Source organism: Monoraphidium neglectum (assembly GCF_000611645.1).
Source record: "Monoraphidium neglectum strain SAG 48.87 unplaced genomic scaffold scaffold00187, whole genome shotgun sequence".
Lineage (NCBI taxonomy): Eukaryota > Viridiplantae > Chlorophyta > Chlorophyceae > Sphaeropleales > Selenastraceae > Monoraphidium > Monoraphidium neglectum.
In genome coordinates this window covers 1-17,208 of record NW_014013441.1, presented here as the reverse complement: position 1 = coordinate 17,208, position 17,208 = coordinate 1, and the positions used below count along the sequence as shown (strand labels likewise).

The following is a 17,208-nucleotide window of genomic DNA, read 5'->3' as shown; positions in this document are numbered from 1 at the left end:
CACACAATCAACCTATTGCTTGCGTTTTTCATAGGAACGGCCTTGTCACCCTTCGGAACGGGCACTTGACCACCACTCGGAAGTGGAGTGCGCTGCAGGACAGAATCGCTGAAGAACACGCAGATCCCCGATTCGTTTTCAAAGTTCGACATTAATACGATCATCATGAAGTCGACACAGGCCAGGGCGGCCTCTAGCAGCGTGCACGGGCGCTGCGTTCGCCGTGCAGGCAGCGTCGCCTACCGGAGTCGGGCCGCTGGATCTAGGAGGCTCCAAGTGCTCGTCTCTGCTGTGTTGAGCCCTCAGCGGCCACAGCAGGAACGGGATCCGCAGGACGAGGCGCTGGACAGGGCTCGCCGGGCTATTGAAGCCGTTTTTCTAGGTTCGTGGCCTGTGTCACAACTGTCGAGGTCGCGGGCACGGCCCAGCTCCGAAGCGCACTGGGCCAGGGCTGAGGAGAAACCGCCTCGCAGCTCGGGGCGCGAGGCGCTGCGCCTGCTGCATGTCGCAGCCCCCCGATTGGTCTCCGCACAAGCGCACCTTGTTGCTACAAAGGCAGAGGCTCAACTGCGACCTTGCGGAAGTTCTCTGACTTGCCGGGTTGGTCCGCTGGAGCTGCTGGTTCTCACTCTTGCACGCCTCGCAACCGCTCTCCCCTCGCCCCACACCCGCGCAGGCCCCTCCCTGTGCGAACCCGGTCAGTGCCTGCCCCGCGAGGCGACCCCCATCGAGGCCGGCTGCGTGTGGCACTTTGCCTATGGCTGCGGCATGCATTATCAGAGCCTGCTGCGGCGCGGCGTACGCCCCATGGCGCGCGACGCCGCATTTGTGCCAGACCCTTCTGTGCGCATGCGGTTCCGTCACAGGGGTGGTGAGCGACCACGGCCGGGTTTCTGCATCTGCTTGGGTCTATGCAACTGCGTGGGACCTGCATCTTTGACAGCAGCAGTGCGATTGCAGGGCAGGGTCGCGAGGAGCTCCTGCGCCCCGCTCACGCATGCGCCACCACTCACCTCGACACTCTTAGGGTATGCCACCCTGGAGACGATGCCGCGTGCCGGCAGCGGCGGCAGCAGCAGCAGCGACGGCAGCCCGACGGCGTCGTACGACCAACAGCAGCAGCAGCAGCAGCAGGCGCGGCCGCGCTACCCGCCGTTCACGCAGCACGTCCACGGCGTGCTGTACAAGCTGAGGGCGGCGGACATGGCCACGATCGCGCGCAAGGAGGCCGGATACGTCATCAAGGAGATCGAGGTGGGCCGATGGGGCGGCCTCCGGGAGGGGGCGGCGCCAGCTTGTGGCAGCTGGGGCGCCCGGACAACGGCGTGCGTGCATGACTGGTACAGGCTTTGCTGGTTGCGCCAGCTTGTGGCAGCTGGGGCGCCCGGACGACGGCGTGCGTGCATGACTGGTACAGGCTTCGCTGGTTGCGCCAGCTTGTGGCAGCTGGGGCGCCCGGACGACGGCGTGCGTGCATGACTGGTACAGGCTTTGCGATCTTTGGGGCCGTTGACAGGCCGCTCTTATTCCGCCCCCGTGGTCGACGGCCTGGGCTTCTCCCAACGCCCGCCCTCTCGCGGCCTGCGCGGCATGCTCCCCTCCTGCTCCCGCAGGTGCAGACCTACGACGGGCGCCGCGTGGTGGCCCAGGCCTTCGTGTCGGGCCCCCTGGCCACACTGCCGGCGGAGGTGGCGCCCCCCGAGAAGTACATGCGCGCGCTGCGCGAGGGCGCGGGGGACAACTACCTGGACCCCCTCCACCAGGCCTGGCTCAGCGGCGTCAACACCGTGTCGTCCGCGGGGCTGGGGCCGGAGTACTTCGCCACCCCCTCCAAGTACATAGCCTGGGGCTTCATAGCGATCGCCGCGCTGCTGGTCGTGGGCTTCATCGTGCAGCACTGAGGCGTGCTAAAAAGCAGGCGCCAGGCGCGGAGCACGTGCGCAGCTGGCGCCGGGCCGTGCTGTGGGGCCCGCAGCTGGCAGCTGTCGGCTCGCACGCGTCTGCAGCGGGGCCGCCGGCGCACCACCCCCGGCCGCCTGCAGTTGGCCGCAGCGCTCTATTGGCGCGGCCAGGCGGCTGGAGTGCGCGCCTGCGCACACGGCATTGCCTGACTGGGCGGCCTGGACGGCCTGGAACCGGAGCAGTAGTGATACGTCAAGGCACCGCCACCCACCCAGCATCCAGGCCAGTTAGGGCCTGGCCTGCATTGAAGCAATTGATGTCGTTGAGCGTTTGGTCGAATACGCTGTGCTTCCTTGCACACTAAGCACCCAGGCAGACCCCTGCTGCCCACCAATCCCGCCAAACGCCGGCCGCACCCCTCGCCCCCGCGCGCAAGCCCGGGGTGCGCACGCGCGGCTGGCCGCGGCAGGGCCCTTTGTCGAATTCTGATGGTCCGCTCGGAGCCTTTTTCCAGCACGTGTGCGACGAGAGTTTTGACGATGCCTATTCGGCGATATCTCAGCCGCCGATCCGTGATGGGGCCGCCCGCCGCGCGGCGGCACCGCGCCACCCGCGGGCCGCAGCCGCTGCCGGCGGCGGCCCCCGAGCCGCCCCCTCGAATTTTCTTTCCTGATCTGCAGCTGGACGGCGCAGAAAGCGCGCCGCAGCCCCCTCCCCGCCCTGGTCACGCCCTGGGGCCTTTCGACTGGGGTCCGTGCCCTTCCTGGCCTCTCTTGCGGCCGCCCCCCTTTCGGGTGTCCGCACGCGCCCCCTGTTGCCGCGGCTTTGCCGAGGGGGCGCGCTCCCTCTATCGGCTGCGTGCGTGCCCGGGCTATGCGGAGGTGCGTGCGTGCACGCGCCCCATGACTAGATTGTGGGGCTTTGGGTTGTAGGGCTTTGTCTCGCGCTAAGCGTGCTTCAGGGGCTGCAAGCATGGCGAAAAGATGTCGAACTTTGATTAGCACAGGCACAATTCGATACCAGGTAGACGCCTTGCCGGCGCCGCCGCGGCCCTGCGGGCACTGGGGGTCCCACACTTCCGCCCCTCCCGGCCGCGTCCCTCTGCACCTCACTTCACGCAGCAGCAACAGCAGCAGCAGCAGCCCTCGTGGGCACGCTGTCCCTTGCACCCGGCCCGGGACTCGCGGGTTTGATGGCCGCCAATGTACACCACTGCCCCACGCGCTGCGCGCCAAGTGCCTGCGCCGCAACTCAACACAGAAGAGTATGAACTGGCACGTTGCTTCCTGACTGCATCTGCCGCGCTCCACAGCGCGGCGCGCCTGAAAAAGGCGCTCATGTCGCTGCATGGTCGGTAACAAGCAGGCCCCTCCTTTGCCGCTCGTGTGATGCTTGTCGCTGGGTGAGCGTCTGGTCACAAGTTGGGGCATGCAGAGGCAGCCAGTACCCCTGGTACCGTGTCTCGCATCAGCACCATGGTGTCAGGGCAGGTCGGATGCGCTCGCTACACAATGTCCATTACAAGCCGAAGATCACACAGCAGCAGCCAGTGGTGCTTCCCAGGTGGCACCGGCAAGCGTTCTTGACAAGGCTGGACTGCCAAGACGATGTCACAACCTAGACCCTCACAGGCCTGCCCCCTCCTCGCCCAGCGCGCCCACCAAAAAGCCGTAGGTCTCCGCCATTTCCCCCGCCTCCCTGCTGACTAGCCCCAGGCTGAAATGCCCACCCTCCTGCACTCGCAGCAGCACCTGGCCCCGGCCCACGCGTGGGCCCACCCTCGCCGTCGGCCCCGTGCGCCGTCCTCCGCGCGTGGCCGTATGCTCGGTCGCCTGGCTGTTGCCGGGGCAAACTCCGGCCGGTGCGGCGGCTGCGCGCAGCTTTGCTGCGTACTTGACAGCGCCAGACCACGGCACACGCTCATCTGACAGCCCCACATTGATCAGCACTGGAGGGTACACGGCGCGCCCCGCTTCTTCGCTGCCACCGCCGCAGCCGCCGACGCCGTTGTCGCCGCCGTCGCTGCCAGCCGCGTTGACACCCACGTTGTGGTAGGGGCACAGTGCTCGCAGCACACGCAGCACGTCTGCGCTGGCGGCAGGGTCGCCCCATTCGTCCCGTTCGTGCTCGGTCAGCATGTGCTGCTGCTGCTGCTGCTGCTGCTGTTGCTGCTGCTGCTGCTGTCGCCCGCCTGTGCTCTCCAAGCCGCAGCCTTTGCGACCGTCGCCACTGCTGCCGCCGTTGCTGTTGCCTGGGCTGGTGGTGGTGGCCGGCTGTGACACCGAACCAAGCAGGTCCACAAATGGCGCCTCAAAGACCGCCGCGCCAAACAGCACGGGATCCATATTGAGGGCCGCGCCGAGCGCCAGGCAGCCGGCGCTGCTGGCGTGCGCCGCGACGCAGCCGGGCGCAGACAGGCCTGAACGTGCAAGCCATCTCATGCAGGCGAGCAGGTCGAGGGCGGAATTCGGCTTGTTGAGCTGGCGCCCGGCTGCGTGCCACCTGCCGAACGAGGGTTGAGCGTGGGTTGCACGGCCTTCAACCTCTGGGGTGTGTTTACTGCCCCCCATGCAGAGCACACCAGCGCTTTTCAAGACGAGGCGCAGGCAGCCACATGCGCTTTGTGATGCTCATTACTTGCGGAGTTGCTTGCGCCGAGGCAGTTCCTTTGCGAGCGGATGGGCTCGCCGCGCACCTCCTGCCGAGCTCGCCGCCGCCCCGTACGTGGGCCAGCGCGACCACCCAGCCGCGGTCCAACAGGGTGAGGCGTCCGGGGTCGTAGTCGGCTTCGAGGCACTGAGAGGGTCGGCACGGCGCGTTGGGGCGAGGTACAGCCAAAGCGGCCAAGCGCCAGGTTGGGGTGGAACGCGTTTTGTGAACATGCATGCTTGGGGATGTTAACTCATGTGTGCACGTGCGCGTGCGTGTGTGTGTGTGTGTTTCCATGTCTGCTTGGCTCGCTCAAGCAGGTTGCCTTGCAATGCAGGACCTTCCATCTGCGAGGGCCGTCAGCCCAGTGACATCAGCCAAGCACGCACCTGGCCGTAAGCGCCATACACGTGCACCAGCGCGGGCGCACTGCCCCTCGTTTGCAGGTCTGCGCGCTGCATCAGGGTCAGGGGCACCTGCACGCCGTCATGGGACGCCACCCAGACGCGCGTGCACGTGTACGGGCCACGCTGGAATGTGCACGCCCCCCTGCCGCCACTCGCGCTGCCTCCCCCGCTACTTGGGCTGCGTGTAGACGAGCGCGAGTTGCTTGCCCTGCTCCCCTCGTAGCCGCTGCCATAGCCGCCGTCGCCGCCGCCGCCGCCGCCGCCGCCCCGCTGTGCCCCGTCCCCTCCCTGCAGCAGCTGCAGCTGGCAGTCTGTCAGAGAAAGGTCAAATGTGGCTGGCGGGTGGATGGGCGACGAAAGAGCGAGCCGGAAGCTTGGGGACTGGTATTCCTGGTTGGCACCGGGGCTGAGCGCGAGGGCCCAGGATGGCAGGGTGACCTGCGTGCGTCAGCAGGTGGAATGATGGGAGAATGCAGGTCTTGTGACAGGTCGCATGGAGGCGCCTTCTGGAGATGTTAGAAAGGCACAGTGTCAAGGAATACGGAGACTTGATAGGCAATGCAAAGGGAGGAGTACACATGCCCAGGGCACCCTGTTGATGCGCATATTGCCTAGCTCCCTTGGCCGACAGAGCTTCACGAGCAGCATAGGGAAATTACACAACGCACACGTGCTGAACCGGCAGACAACCTCCGCCACATTATCTCCAGCCGCCCTTCACGCCTCACCTCTTCAACCGTCACCTCATCACTGCCGCCCTCGCCGCCTGCCCCCCCGCTGCCCCAGCCTGCGCCAAGGCCCTCTTTGAGCCGCACCAGCGACAGCCGCGGCCGCGCGTCCCTCATCTCGTGCAGCACAGCAGCCCCCTCAAACACATCCAGGTCCGTGATGCACACCCCCTCGCGCTCTGGCACGAGCAGCCGCCAGCCACCATCGCCCGCTTCGCCGCCACGGCTTTCGTCAGCATGGACGAGCAGCTCCTGGAGTTTTGGCGGCTGCTGCTGCTGCAGCTGCAGCTGCTGCTGCTGCTGCTGCTGCTGCTGCTGCTCGTAAACCCCCTCGAGCCCCAGCGTCATCAGCCGGTAGTCTGCCCCCGCCACCCCCCCGTTGGTCAGCAGCAGCAGGCGGCCGCGCCAGTGCTCGACAAAGTACTCGTGGCCATGGCGGCGGGGCGAGACACAAACTGGGGGCAGCTCTGGTTGGTGGGCGTCCAGCAAGTGGACCTGTTGGGGTGTGGATGGTTGGGGTGGTGGTGATGAATTCCGAATTCATAAAGCGATCCAGGGTGTTCAGACCGCATTGCAGGACTTGAAATTTTTTGAGTGAAACTTAAAAAATTTTTAAGTGAAGTCAGTGCGCTTTTGAGACGTGCACGCAGAATGTGCAAAGCTGGCATGTGCACGTTGGCATCACTCAAGAATGTGTGAGAGAGCCAGAAACACAAGCAAGCCGAACGGACACCAGCGCCGGCGTGCACCCCACCTCGGACGCCAGCTTGGCGTGGCTGTTGATTAGCACATAGCGCCAGTCCTTGGTGCGCGTCAGGGACACAAAGTGTGACAGGTCGGTCTCCTCAAAGACGCGCGCGTCCTCGCACGCAGGGGCACCCAGGCGGCGGCGGAATACCTGCGACAGCAGCCGGGGGCGACTACCTGAGGGCAACTACCTGAGATGCCAAAAGGAGCACCGCGCCCTGTTGCAGCGGCAGCAGGGACGCCAAAGCAAGGCCGTCCATGCCAGCACGCAGCAATAACAATCTGCTCAACTCCCGATGCAGGAGTGCCCCCAAGGCTGCACCTGGCTGGGCCTGCCAGAGTCGTCGGGCACTGTGTACCAGAGCCAGCGGCCGTCGGCCGACCACTCCACCCCGTCTGCGCGCGGCAGCACGCCGCTGTCAAGCATGGTTCCTGGTGGTTGTTTGGGGGTGCAGGTGGGGTAATGTTGTAAGGGGCTCATGTTTGAGGTGGCAGTTGGGTTGAGTGCGTGTGCCCATGGGGGGGTTGGGGCGGCAAAGATGGGGGGGGGTATAGGGAGGACGGGGCAACGTCTCCATCACAGCAACCATCAAATTCCAACAACTACACTCAAGGAGGACGGGGAGGGGGTACCACACTCGCGACAGGCCCCGTCCGCCACAGCTGATGCGCGGCGCTGCTTGGATTCCTCAACAGAACCCACCTGCAGCCAGGTCCCTGACGCAGCCGCAGCACGCGTCCCCGCTGTCGTCAAAGGGCAGCGTGTAGGCCAGCAGGCGGTGGTCGCGTGACAGCTTCAAGGAGCGCGCCTCAGTGCCTGCGGCACGAAGGCCGCGGTGAAGGACGGGCCCCGGACACGCACGTTAATGGCCGTAGTGCGGGGAAGCATATACTTTGCACTCACTCAGCCCTGCCTGACGAAATGCCATTCAAGCTAGAGCGCGAGGGGCACCGAACCCAGAAAGTCGTGCCCACAGCCCAAGGCCGTGCTCACCCCTCACAGGGGTGCCCAGGCGCTGCGACAGCCGCGCTGCGTCCCCTTCGATGATCTCATCGCTCAGCACAACCTCGTCATTCTCAACCTGGGGGGCCCCTCCGAACCCCTCGTTGTCGCCGCCGCCGCTGACGCCGGCGCCGCCCCTGGCGGGGCGGCGCAGCAGGCTGGGCTGGCCGCTGGCGGCGCCAGGCGGCCCGGGGAAGTACAGGTAGGCGCCGGCGCGTTCAGGGGGCGCAGGGCCCTCGCTCGCGTGCTGCTCGTCCTGGTGTGTATGTGGGTGGCATGCAGTTGCGGCGCAGGGCGTTGTTTGCAGCGATGCGCTCCAGGTACGGTCAAGCCCAACATTTGTGGAGAGACGTTGCTGTGTGAAAGCCTGGCCTGCTGATCATATAATCCTCTCGGTCTGGAGTATGAGTGTCTATACCCCCTCAGCTGTATTATGCATTGAGCAGATTGGAACGGCACGCATTGGAGGCTTCACCCACCACGTGGCGCCGTATCTCGTCCACAAGTCGTTGCTTCTCGCGCCTCCACCCGGCCGCGAGCGCATCGTAGTGCCGCCGCTCATGCTGCAGCAGCCGGCGCACCTCTGCGGCATGCCGCCGCAGGGTCAGCCAGCTGAATGGGTCCTCGTAATGAAAGCTGCCAATCGCTCGCAGCTCGGGCCGCTCCGGGTATTGAGGCGGTACGTATGCAGCATTCCCGTCCTCCTGCTTGCGTCGACGCCAAGGTAGGGCCGGCAGCCAGCTGAAGTACTGGGCGCTAAGGTGACATGACGCGGTGGCGGTGGGCAGAAGCGCCGGCCGCTGCAGCTGCAGCGAGCGCACGAGTGACACCGCAGCTGCAGCATCGATCCCCGATCGTCGATCCCCGATTTGGCAAAGCAGCGGGCAACGAAAAGAAGAAGAGACGCACAAACGCATAAGGCAGCGCAGATCTACGTGTCAGCCTCGTCTCGCCAGATCTTTTGATAGTAAGGGTGCCATGCCTCCAAAGGTCGATTTCGACATTGAGCTAGCCACAGATGCAGACATCAGCACGGACAGCGTCAAACCGGGCCAGGAGCTGTCGGTTGCAGCCGACGAGGCCGCCGGCGGGCAGCTGCGCTGCAGCACAGCCGACGGGTTGGTGCTCGGCGTGATGCCCGAGAGTGCCGCACGCCAACTACGAGGTGCCATCAGGGTGACCGTGCGGTCCATCAAGAAGCGGCAAGATGTGCCGGGCAAGGTGCTCGCCATACAGGCGCGCGCTGTGCCAGCAGATGGAGCAGGCAAGTGCTAGACTGCCGTTGCAAGGGGCTGACGCATTGTGGGGCCCCGCGTTCATACCCGCATGCACCTGTGCACACGCTGTGTACATGCGTATGTGTCTTTTTGATGTGGCAGCAGATCCTGAATGAAAAAAGTGTGCGGTCATGGAGCACCATACCCTGCGTCACTGCCGCCCTTTCCCGCTCTCCACAGCAGCGCCGCAGCGGGAAGCGGCGGCACCCGCTGAGCCGGCCCCCGAGGACCCCAGCGGGTTTGCGGTCACCGTCTCCCAGCTGCAGCGGCTAGGTGAGCACGGAACACGCATTCGCTGGCGATTCCACACCTGGCAAGCGGCGCGTTTGCTGCGATGCCTTTTCGGGAGTTGCGGGCCCTGTGTCGTGCGTAAGGATGTTGCGCGCTGCAGCGCCTCCGTTGCTACTTCTCCTCTTACAGGCCCCTTTGACGGCGTGCCCCGCAGCCGACGACCCGAGTGTAGCGCTGACACTGAAGGACGAGCGGCTGCAGCAGCTGCTGCTGCAAATTGATGGCGCGCCAGACCGCGAAAAGGTGCACAGCACTTGGGATGACGCTCGTGCGCACCCAGCCGAGCGGCCGCTGCAGCAGCTGCTGTGTCTCTCTTTTCACTCAACGCGCCCTGCTGTGCACGCTTTGCGGCAAGCTCCATGCCAACCGTTGATCCTGCCACATTGCGCCTGTCTCCCACTGCAGGCGCTGGAGGTGGCGCTGGCGCAGGAACCGTTTCAAAAGTTTGCCGACCAGGTGTTGGGGCTCATCGTTGAAGAGCACAAGCCGTAATGGCCATGTCTCTTGTGGGGGCACAAAGGTCCATTTGGGTTTGGCCCTCAGTCGCAGCTGGGACAAGCTGCTGCATGGGCGTTTGGTCGCTGCTGAGCAAGCAGTGAATGTGCTTCCACCAGTCGTCATTCGCAGTATGTTTACACAGCAGCTCGACCTTGACCACTAAGCTAAGTACACTGTCAAAAATTTGTGATCACGTTTCGGCCAACATACTGTAAATGGACCTGGATCAAGTCGGGCTCATGCCTCCCATTTGGTCCAAATCAATGTCTGCTGGCGGCTGAACTGGGTCATCAGTGACATTCCTAGACCTATCTGAAATATGTACCGCTGTATTGCACTGCCAGCAACAAACCTGCACAAACTCACGCGCCGCCCTCCGTTGCAGCGGTCTGGCCCTGGGGCACCACCGCCTCAACCTGCTCCTGCTTGCCGATGCTGGGTGCCGTACCCTGCACCGACCGGCGGCGTGACTGCCACCTTGTCAGCACCGCCTGAACCCCCTTGCTGGCCCGCAGCCTGCGCCAGGCCACGCGGCACACCCGCTGCGACGCTACCCACGCTCGCTCCGCTTGCTCCCTTGCCACCTGCACTGTCTCGGGCCTCAACCTGCGGGCAGCAATGCCACCCGCGCCAACCAGCGAAGCCGCAACTAGCAGCTTGACCAGGCGCCTGCCTCTGCGGCGGCGCCGGGGCTGCTGCTGCTGCGACGCCATCCCTGCCGCCCGCGCTCCTGCCTGCTGAACCTGCTGCACCTCCTCAGCTTCCGCACTGCCAGCCTCGCTGCCCGCCGCCTCTGACGCCAACGGCCCGTCACTGCGAGCGTCGTCATCACTATCTGCCCCCTGCACACTGTCCTCTGTGCGCCCTGCCATCACCAAGCGCACCGCCGCTGCGGCAACAGCTGCGGCGCCCTCCTCTCCGCAGTCTGGCCGGCCCCACAGCGCCGGCACACGGCGCAGCGGCGACAAGCCAGCAGCCAACGGACTGCCACGCACGGCGTCTGCGCCCAGCTCGCTCGCCCGCACTGGGCTCAGCAGCGGGCAAGCAGCGAGGCCATCCAGGTGGCCCTCTTCTTGGCTGTCCGCAGCTGCTGCGCGGGGCCTGCTAGCAGACGCGGTGCCACCCAACAGCTCAGCCAGGCCGCCTGCCGCGGTCGGCGACCCTCGTGCCGAGCGCAGCGGTGAGTCCTCAGCCCTGGCCGCCCCATGCGGCGAGGGCAGCAGGCGCCGCGGCGTTATGCCGTCGCACATCGCGCTCAGCATGCCCAGCGCTCCGCTGCTGGGGCTTGCGGCGGGGCGCGCGCTGCCCGTAGAGGAGGGCACACGGGACATGGGCGTACTGAACCCGGGGAACGCCGGCCAGCTGACGCTGCCTGGCGGCGTGAGCGCACCGCCGGCCACCTGCGCCGACAAGGACACTGACGCCGCAGATGCAAACGACGCGTCGCCTGGAGAGGCCTGGGCGGCACCGTTAGCGGCGCCGGGCGTTGCGTCTTCTGCTGCTTCTGTTGACGATGGTGCGCCGCTGCCCTTGTCGTTGCCGCCATCGACGCCAGCCGCGATCGAGACGCCCATCGCGCCCTGGTCTCTTCCTGCCGCACCCGGGGCAGCGTCTGCATCGGCTGCGGCTGTGTGGCTGCGGTGGGTGACAGCCGGGCTGCCTGCGGGGCTTGCAAACGGCAGGGCCGCCACACCCTCCGCACCCCATATCAGTGTGGATGTCGCAGTGGCGTCCAGCCTGCCATCCACGGGGCTGGCCAGCAGGGCCGCTGGCGCCGCAAGTAACTGGTTAGGCGCCGGTCCCGATGTCAAGGCGCTGTCAGCCTCTGGCGCCATGACCGCCTGCTGCTGCGCATGTGGCTGGCATTGCAGGACCTGGTCTCGGAGCGCCATCCGGCTGGTCTCCGACTCGTGAATCTGAGAGGCCAAGACTTGCATCCGCTGGTGTGCCTGCAAGTGGGGATGGGGCATGGCTAGCGCCGATCGACACACTGCGATCAGGTTGCAGCTCACACAGCTTGGAGCGCATCAACAGCGTGTGCGGCACACCAGTGATCATACTGGATCAGCTGCAACCGCACGCGTAACAATTCCAGAGGCGTCGCGGCAAATCCCGGCTGCCTACCTCGGCCACCCAGAGGCACAGTGCCGCGATCTTCCGGTCCGCCCAGTCGTCGCCATCGGCGGCAGCGGCCTCGTCGGCGCCGATGCTGCTGCACAGGACCGAGAGTTGTGCATGCAGCGCCGCGGCCAGCGCTGTGGCGCGCCGGCCCTCGGCTGCATGTGCCGCGAGCTCCATCAACTGGGCCACCTGAGAAGGGTTTGAGGGCACCCACGCGTGCGGCAGTGGACAAGGGGTGCCGCGACAGCGTCTGGCGGGTTCGAGAGCAGCAAGAGAACGGTTTGTGGGCGTAAGGCTTGTGCCAGAAGCAGGTGCTACCTCGCACCTGGGCCTGCAGGGCCGCCTTTGACACCAGCACAGCGTCGCGCTGGCTGGTCACCTCATGAAGCTTGTGCCTCAAGACAGCGGCCTGAAGGAGCAGGGCGTGCGGAGATGTGAGACATCAGGGGGGTAGGGCGCTTGCACACGTATCATCGAGATCGCGGAAAAGCGGGTGTTAGGCCTAGATTCCAAGGCGCTCAGGAACCATGTAGCCATAGCTGTTGCGATCTTGGGGCCCTACCTCCGCCTGCGTTTGGACCAGGAGATCTCGCTGGTTGCGCGCTGCAGGCGAGGGGTTGACCAATTTGTTTTGCAGCCGCCGCTTCTCTGCCTGCGTTTCGCACGCGGCATGTGCCTCATGCATGTCAGCTGATCGTGAGGAAGCACAAGGGCATTCGATTACAGTGCCGCCCAGATGAAAGGGGCAAGCACCCAACCCCCGCGCACCTCGCTCTGCTCCAGCTGCAGCTTGAGCGCCTTGTGCGCCTGACGCAGCTGATCTGCCTGTGCACCATTCGAACAAGGATCAAGGAAACAAGAGCCGCAGCATGAGTTTGAACGCAGAGCTTGGAAGATGGTCCAGGAAATTGCCGTAAGGATTCAAATTTGCCAGCCAACAGCCACACGGCGCACCTGAACCGTCAGCCGTGCAATGAGCATGTCACTGTTGCCACCCATTGAATCGACTTGTAACATGTCTGCTTGGGTGCCCTGCAATGATGGACATGTCAGGCATGCTGCATGGAGCCGCGACCCACCGGTGCCGTACTCAACAGATAGATGACCAGACAGCCAAGGTGCTATCCTTGCCCACAGCACGTGTGCCTGCCACGTAACATGCACCTGAGTTGCAACTGTGCTCACCATTTGGACCAGCAATGCCGCCGTTCAACGATTCCTGCGAAGTTCCACTGGCTCGTCAGATCGCCGGCTCAAGGAATTTGTGAGGTTTCACATACATTTAAAAGCGCCAGAAAACCTTTGAGAAAAGTTTGAGATTGCCCAGAAGGCCCAGATCGCTGATCGCGGTTGCAATCAGTGAATACAAGCGGTATACCGGTAGGGGAAGCGAAATGCCATGACGGACTGAATTATTAAAAATCATTGGAGTTGGCAGCTACACGTCACATGGGCTCTGCAGCTCGTGCAGTGCTGTAGCTCGTCGCCAGCAGTGGCTGTCGTTTCGTATCCCACGTGGCCCACAAGGGAAATTGCCCCAGTATGGGAGGTGAACGGCCCCGCAACGGCATGCCAACCTGCTCTTACACAGAACTGTATGTCAATGGCACAATGTTGTTTGCACCCTTGGTCTGCTCACGCCATGATGCCTTTGACCATACAACGTGACTACACAAACCCCCTGCTTTGCGAGCATGTTTCTTACAGTCTCTGCGGCTTGGAAGGCCATATAAAATTGACAGAACAAGCTTGAGAGTATCACAGATGGGATGAGCTGCTGGTTGAACGGCCGTCCGCTGACGATGGTACAGTAGGAGATCGACACGTCACGACGACAAACGATGACGGCAGCTCTATCTGGCTGCTCTGATGGCCCCGCAAGCCTGGACAAGTTGTCAGGAGCGCTCATACAAATCCCTTGCCCCTCTTGCCCTTGGTGTACACCTGTGTAGCGTCGACGACCAGGCTGATGTTGTCAAATGGCGGGGCCTCAGATAATCAGCGTTGCCGATCGACAAAGTGTTTGCACCCAACCGACAGCTCGTACACACGCATGCATGCCCCTGTCTGCACCCACCATGGCCTACTGCGCACCTTGCCGCGGCTACCGCCGTCATACTCCTCAGCTTTCTCCACGATGTACTTCTGGCCGGTTGAGCTGACCACCCTCCCCTCCAGGTAGCGCACCTGGTGAAAGGTTGAGATTTGAGCGCACGACTGAGCGCGCATGTGGACCGTGAGCAGCGGGCAGTCGGTACATCGAGGGTGGAAGGGCTGTGCACTCATCAAAGCAACTCGCAAGTGGTGAGCGCTCGTCCTGGCACAAGCCGCCCGCAACGCCTTGAAGCAGGCGCCGACGTTGCTCTCAAGCGCCCAAGCCGTACCTTGCCAGATGGCTGCTGCTGCTTTTTGCCCGCTGCCCATGCCTCCACAGGCCGCGCCTTCTGCTTTCCGTCAGTTGGCACAGGTACCGCCTCCAGGGCAAACCTGCCGTATGTGGTGGATATGGTATCACGTTATGTTATGCAGGTACAGCTGTTGCCTGCAATTGTATCCTCTTGACCAACTTTTGAGGTCGTCTACAGACAAGGTCAAATGAGTTGCTGTCGTGCGCCTCTGTCCCTCACCTCGCCAGGAGGGCCTGCTTGCTTTTCTGCCGCTCGCGCTCGCTGCGCTGCGCCTCCTGGCGGCCTTCGTCCTGCTCCTGCCGCCACGCCGCCTCCTCGCGATCCAGATCATGCTCCACCAGCCACCCCGCCGCGGCCTGCCGCACGCAACGTTTGTTGCGGGCCCCAGCATGCAGGATCGGCGCTGTTGCAAGGAACCTGCAAGCCGCTCACACATACACAAACACTAACCCACCCACCCATACACACACACACACACACGCACGTGGTGATCTGCAGCCTGAGCCAGCAGATTAGTGCGCAGCGTCATCAAGCACGCCTGTGTCTTACATCGCAGTCGTTATCCAGTGGACAACTTAACCACGGGACTGTAGCTGCCATCAACATCCGCCGACAGGACTCACCTCAGCATCACCACAACAGCGCCTGGCCAGAACGTGGGCAAGGAATGCGTCCGAAGGTGCGCCTGAGCACAGCTCCCGCAGCGCTGCCACAGTGCCTGGGTCTGCGTTTTCAATGCCATCACCCGCTGCAGTGCTGACATCATGTGCATGGGAGTGGCCGGTGCCGCTGGCAGTGCGACCAACTTTGCCACTGCCGGTGCGCAAAGCGCCGCTGGTGCTCTCGCAGGCGAGGGCGTCAATCTCTAGCTGCCTGAGGCTCGCAACTAGCGCCTCCGCGGTGACGGTGTCAGATGGGCTGGGCACATGTGGCTCGCCACTGCTGCTGCTGCTGTTGCTGCCGTTGTTGCTTCCAGACCGAGCCGCCTGGATTGTGGTGGTACGATGTAATAGGGAGAGGCCTTCATGAGCTCTGACTAGGCAGCAAGCAGCTCTCGTCCATGCCTCAGCTCGCACCTCGAAGAGGTCCAGCACCATCTGCTGCTGCCGCGCCGACGTGTGCGCAGACGTAAAGCGCGGCGCTATCTCCGCCAGCAGCTCCCGCGTCTGATCCAACAGCGCCTCTGAGCCTGCATCGTCGTCACCTGCATCTTCTAAAAGCGTGCAGATATATTCTAAAAGGGCCTCATCTGCGTCGTACGTCCCCAGACGTTCCAGCAGGGCACACAGGGCCAATCGAGCTGCCATGTGTGCAGACTACGGTAGGAACGATATAAAGATCTATGTGATCATCTGAAGCCGAAGGTACTGTACCGTACGGTATTAGACGACAATTTGCCGATCACGCAGCAGATCATGCGCTTTGAATATCATATCATACCCCATCGCTGCCTTAACATACCGGTACCATACATTCAGAAGCTGCGGTATACGACCTTACCGTACTGCAAGCAAACTATTGCACATCGCATTTCAACAGCCATGGCACCTGCGAAGGCGCGGTTCCTAACCATCACGGGATCAGCGTTTGCGCTGAGTCCTGCCGATACCAGCAGTCACAACGGCGCCCTTCTCTGCTTCAGGCTAAGCCATGGCCCGCGCGCGCCCTTTGCCCACATCAATGGGCTGCCGTGGGCCCGCAGCCGCTCTGGGCGCCCTCCACCGCCACTCGCTAGGTACGCAAGCGGCTGCCAGACCGGTAGGGCGCAACCATGCATGAGGTGCCCCTCCTTGTCTAAGCGCAGCTCGTGCCCACACCAGTACCCACGCTCCGCGCACCCGCCAGCGTCGTGGTCGCGCTCGACTAGATGATCGCATCGCACGACCCGCTCTAGGATGGCCTCCGTAGGCAGCGGCGCCGCCGCGGCCGCTGCCACTGGCGCCGGCAGCGAGGACCCCAAATTCCAGCGATGGCTGCAGGCGCTGGCCGCCGAGGAGCTCGCGGCCGCCGAAGCCGCCGCCGACGCTGGCCCCACTCCGCCATACGGCGGCGCTGGCGTGCCCGCCGGCGGGGCGCGGCTGCACGACAACGAATGGTACGCCGACCGCTGCGTCTTCTGCGCCGCCTGCCGCACCGCGATCGACGCCGAGCCCGGCCGCCGCGGCGCGCGCTGCGCCGGCTGTCGGCGGTGGTTTCACGGGAAGTGCCGGCCCGAGGCCAACGGCGGCGGCGGCGGCACAGGCGGCGCGCGGCAGGCGGGCGGCGGCGGCTCGGGGCGGTTCTTCCACTGTGACGAGTGCCGCGAGGGCTACCAGGCGCTGCGCCGCGAGGCAGCAAAGGGGCGCCGCGAGCTGCCGGCGCTGCAGCCGGGCGGCCTGGCGGGGCTGTTTGCCGGCTTCTTTGGGCGCGGCGCCGAGAAAGCGGACGTAGAACCGCTGACGCTGCGGCTGATCGACTTTTCCGAGGTCAAGCCGCAGGTGGGTCGGTGCCGCCCAGCAGGCGTGCTTTGAGAGCTCGGGTGCTGCATGCGTTTGCACCGGTAGCCTTGGAAGATGGAAGGGTCATGCAGCCGGCACTTTTTTGACCCCAGCTCCTCAGCTGCCACGCCTCACACGCGCCGCCCTCCTCGCTGCCGCCTCAGTACAAGAATCTGCAGCAGAGCGGCCTGCTCGGCGCGCGGCGACGCAGCCTCCTGAAGCAGGCCGGGCTCCTGGGGCCAGCGCCGCCCCTGCTGCTCGGGACAAAGCAGCCGCAGCAGCAGGCCGCCCCGCGGGCGACATCGGATGAGGAGCGGGGCTCAGACAGCGAAGGGGGCAGCCGGCGCGGTGGCGCTGGGGCCGCGGGCAGCAGCGCGGTGGACGACTTCATCTTGGCGGCGGAGCTGCTCACGCGGCAGTACCCAGACGACACGGTGAGCCTGCAGGCTGGCAGGGCTGCGGCGGCGGGCGCGCCCGGGTGCTGCGCCGCAGCGCTGGGTGCATCGCTGCAACGGCGGTGTTACATTTGTTTCACACAGGCGGTGGTGCACGTACTTCGGCATTCTTGTTTCAATAGTACTTACTGTTAAATGTTCGAGTCCTGTCACCCCTTGTTGCGGGGCCCCCACCTGCAACCCCTGCGGCCCGTGCCTGGTCACCACTCCAGTTCCAAGAGCTGACTGGCGGCTCGGCCCCCCCC

The 17,208-nt window shown here is 64.5% G+C and overlaps 4 protein-coding genes across 4 annotated transcripts; 2 read left to right on the top strand and 2 right to left on the bottom strand.

Annotated features, from left to right (window-relative positions):
- Positions 1 to 1,047: 1,047 nt before the first annotated feature.
- On the top strand, positions 1,048 to 1,901 carry MNEG_1788 (hypothetical protein; the record flags this gene model as incomplete). Its single annotated transcript, XM_014049733.1, has 2 exons — positions 1,048 to 1,254; positions 1,614 to 1,901. The coding sequence occupies 2 exons, from the start codon at positions 1,048 to 1,050 to the stop codon at positions 1,899 to 1,901; spliced, it is 495 nt and encodes a 164-aa protein (XP_013905187.1).
- Positions 1,902 to 3,527: 1,626 nt separating this feature from the next.
- MNEG_1787 (oligopeptidase B) lies at positions 3,528 to 8,280 on the bottom strand (the record flags this gene model as incomplete). The annotated part of the gene is made up of 10 exons (XM_014049732.1): positions 3,528 to 4,404; positions 4,598 to 4,698; positions 4,941 to 5,027; positions 5,687 to 6,181; positions 6,441 to 6,584; positions 6,756 to 6,865; positions 7,137 to 7,250; positions 7,428 to 7,692; positions 7,916 to 8,072; positions 8,258 to 8,280. The coding sequence occupies 10 exons, from the start codon at positions 8,278 to 8,280 to the stop codon at positions 3,528 to 3,530; spliced, it is 2,373 nt and encodes a 790-aa protein (XP_013905186.1).
- A 1,584-nt stretch (positions 8,281 to 9,864) lies between these two features.
- Positions 9,865 to 15,338, bottom strand: MNEG_1786 (hypothetical protein; the record flags this gene model as incomplete). The annotated part of the gene is made up of 10 exons (XM_014049731.1): positions 9,865 to 11,451; positions 11,627 to 11,812; positions 11,949 to 12,032; positions 12,186 to 12,275; positions 12,392 to 12,448; positions 13,718 to 13,810; positions 14,008 to 14,110; positions 14,251 to 14,387; positions 14,655 to 15,017; positions 15,108 to 15,338. 10 exons carry the CDS (start codon positions 15,336 to 15,338, stop codon positions 9,865 to 9,867), a joined length of 2,931 nt encoding a protein of 976 aa, XP_013905185.1.
- A 588-nt stretch (positions 15,339 to 15,926) lies between these two features.
- Positions 15,927 to 16,541, top strand: MNEG_1785 (hypothetical protein; the record flags this gene model as incomplete). Its single annotated transcript, XM_014049730.1, has 1 exon — positions 15,927 to 16,541. One exon carries the CDS (start codon positions 15,927 to 15,929, stop codon positions 16,539 to 16,541), a length of 615 nt encoding a protein of 204 aa, XP_013905184.1.
- Positions 16,542 to 17,208: the final 667 nt, after the last annotated feature.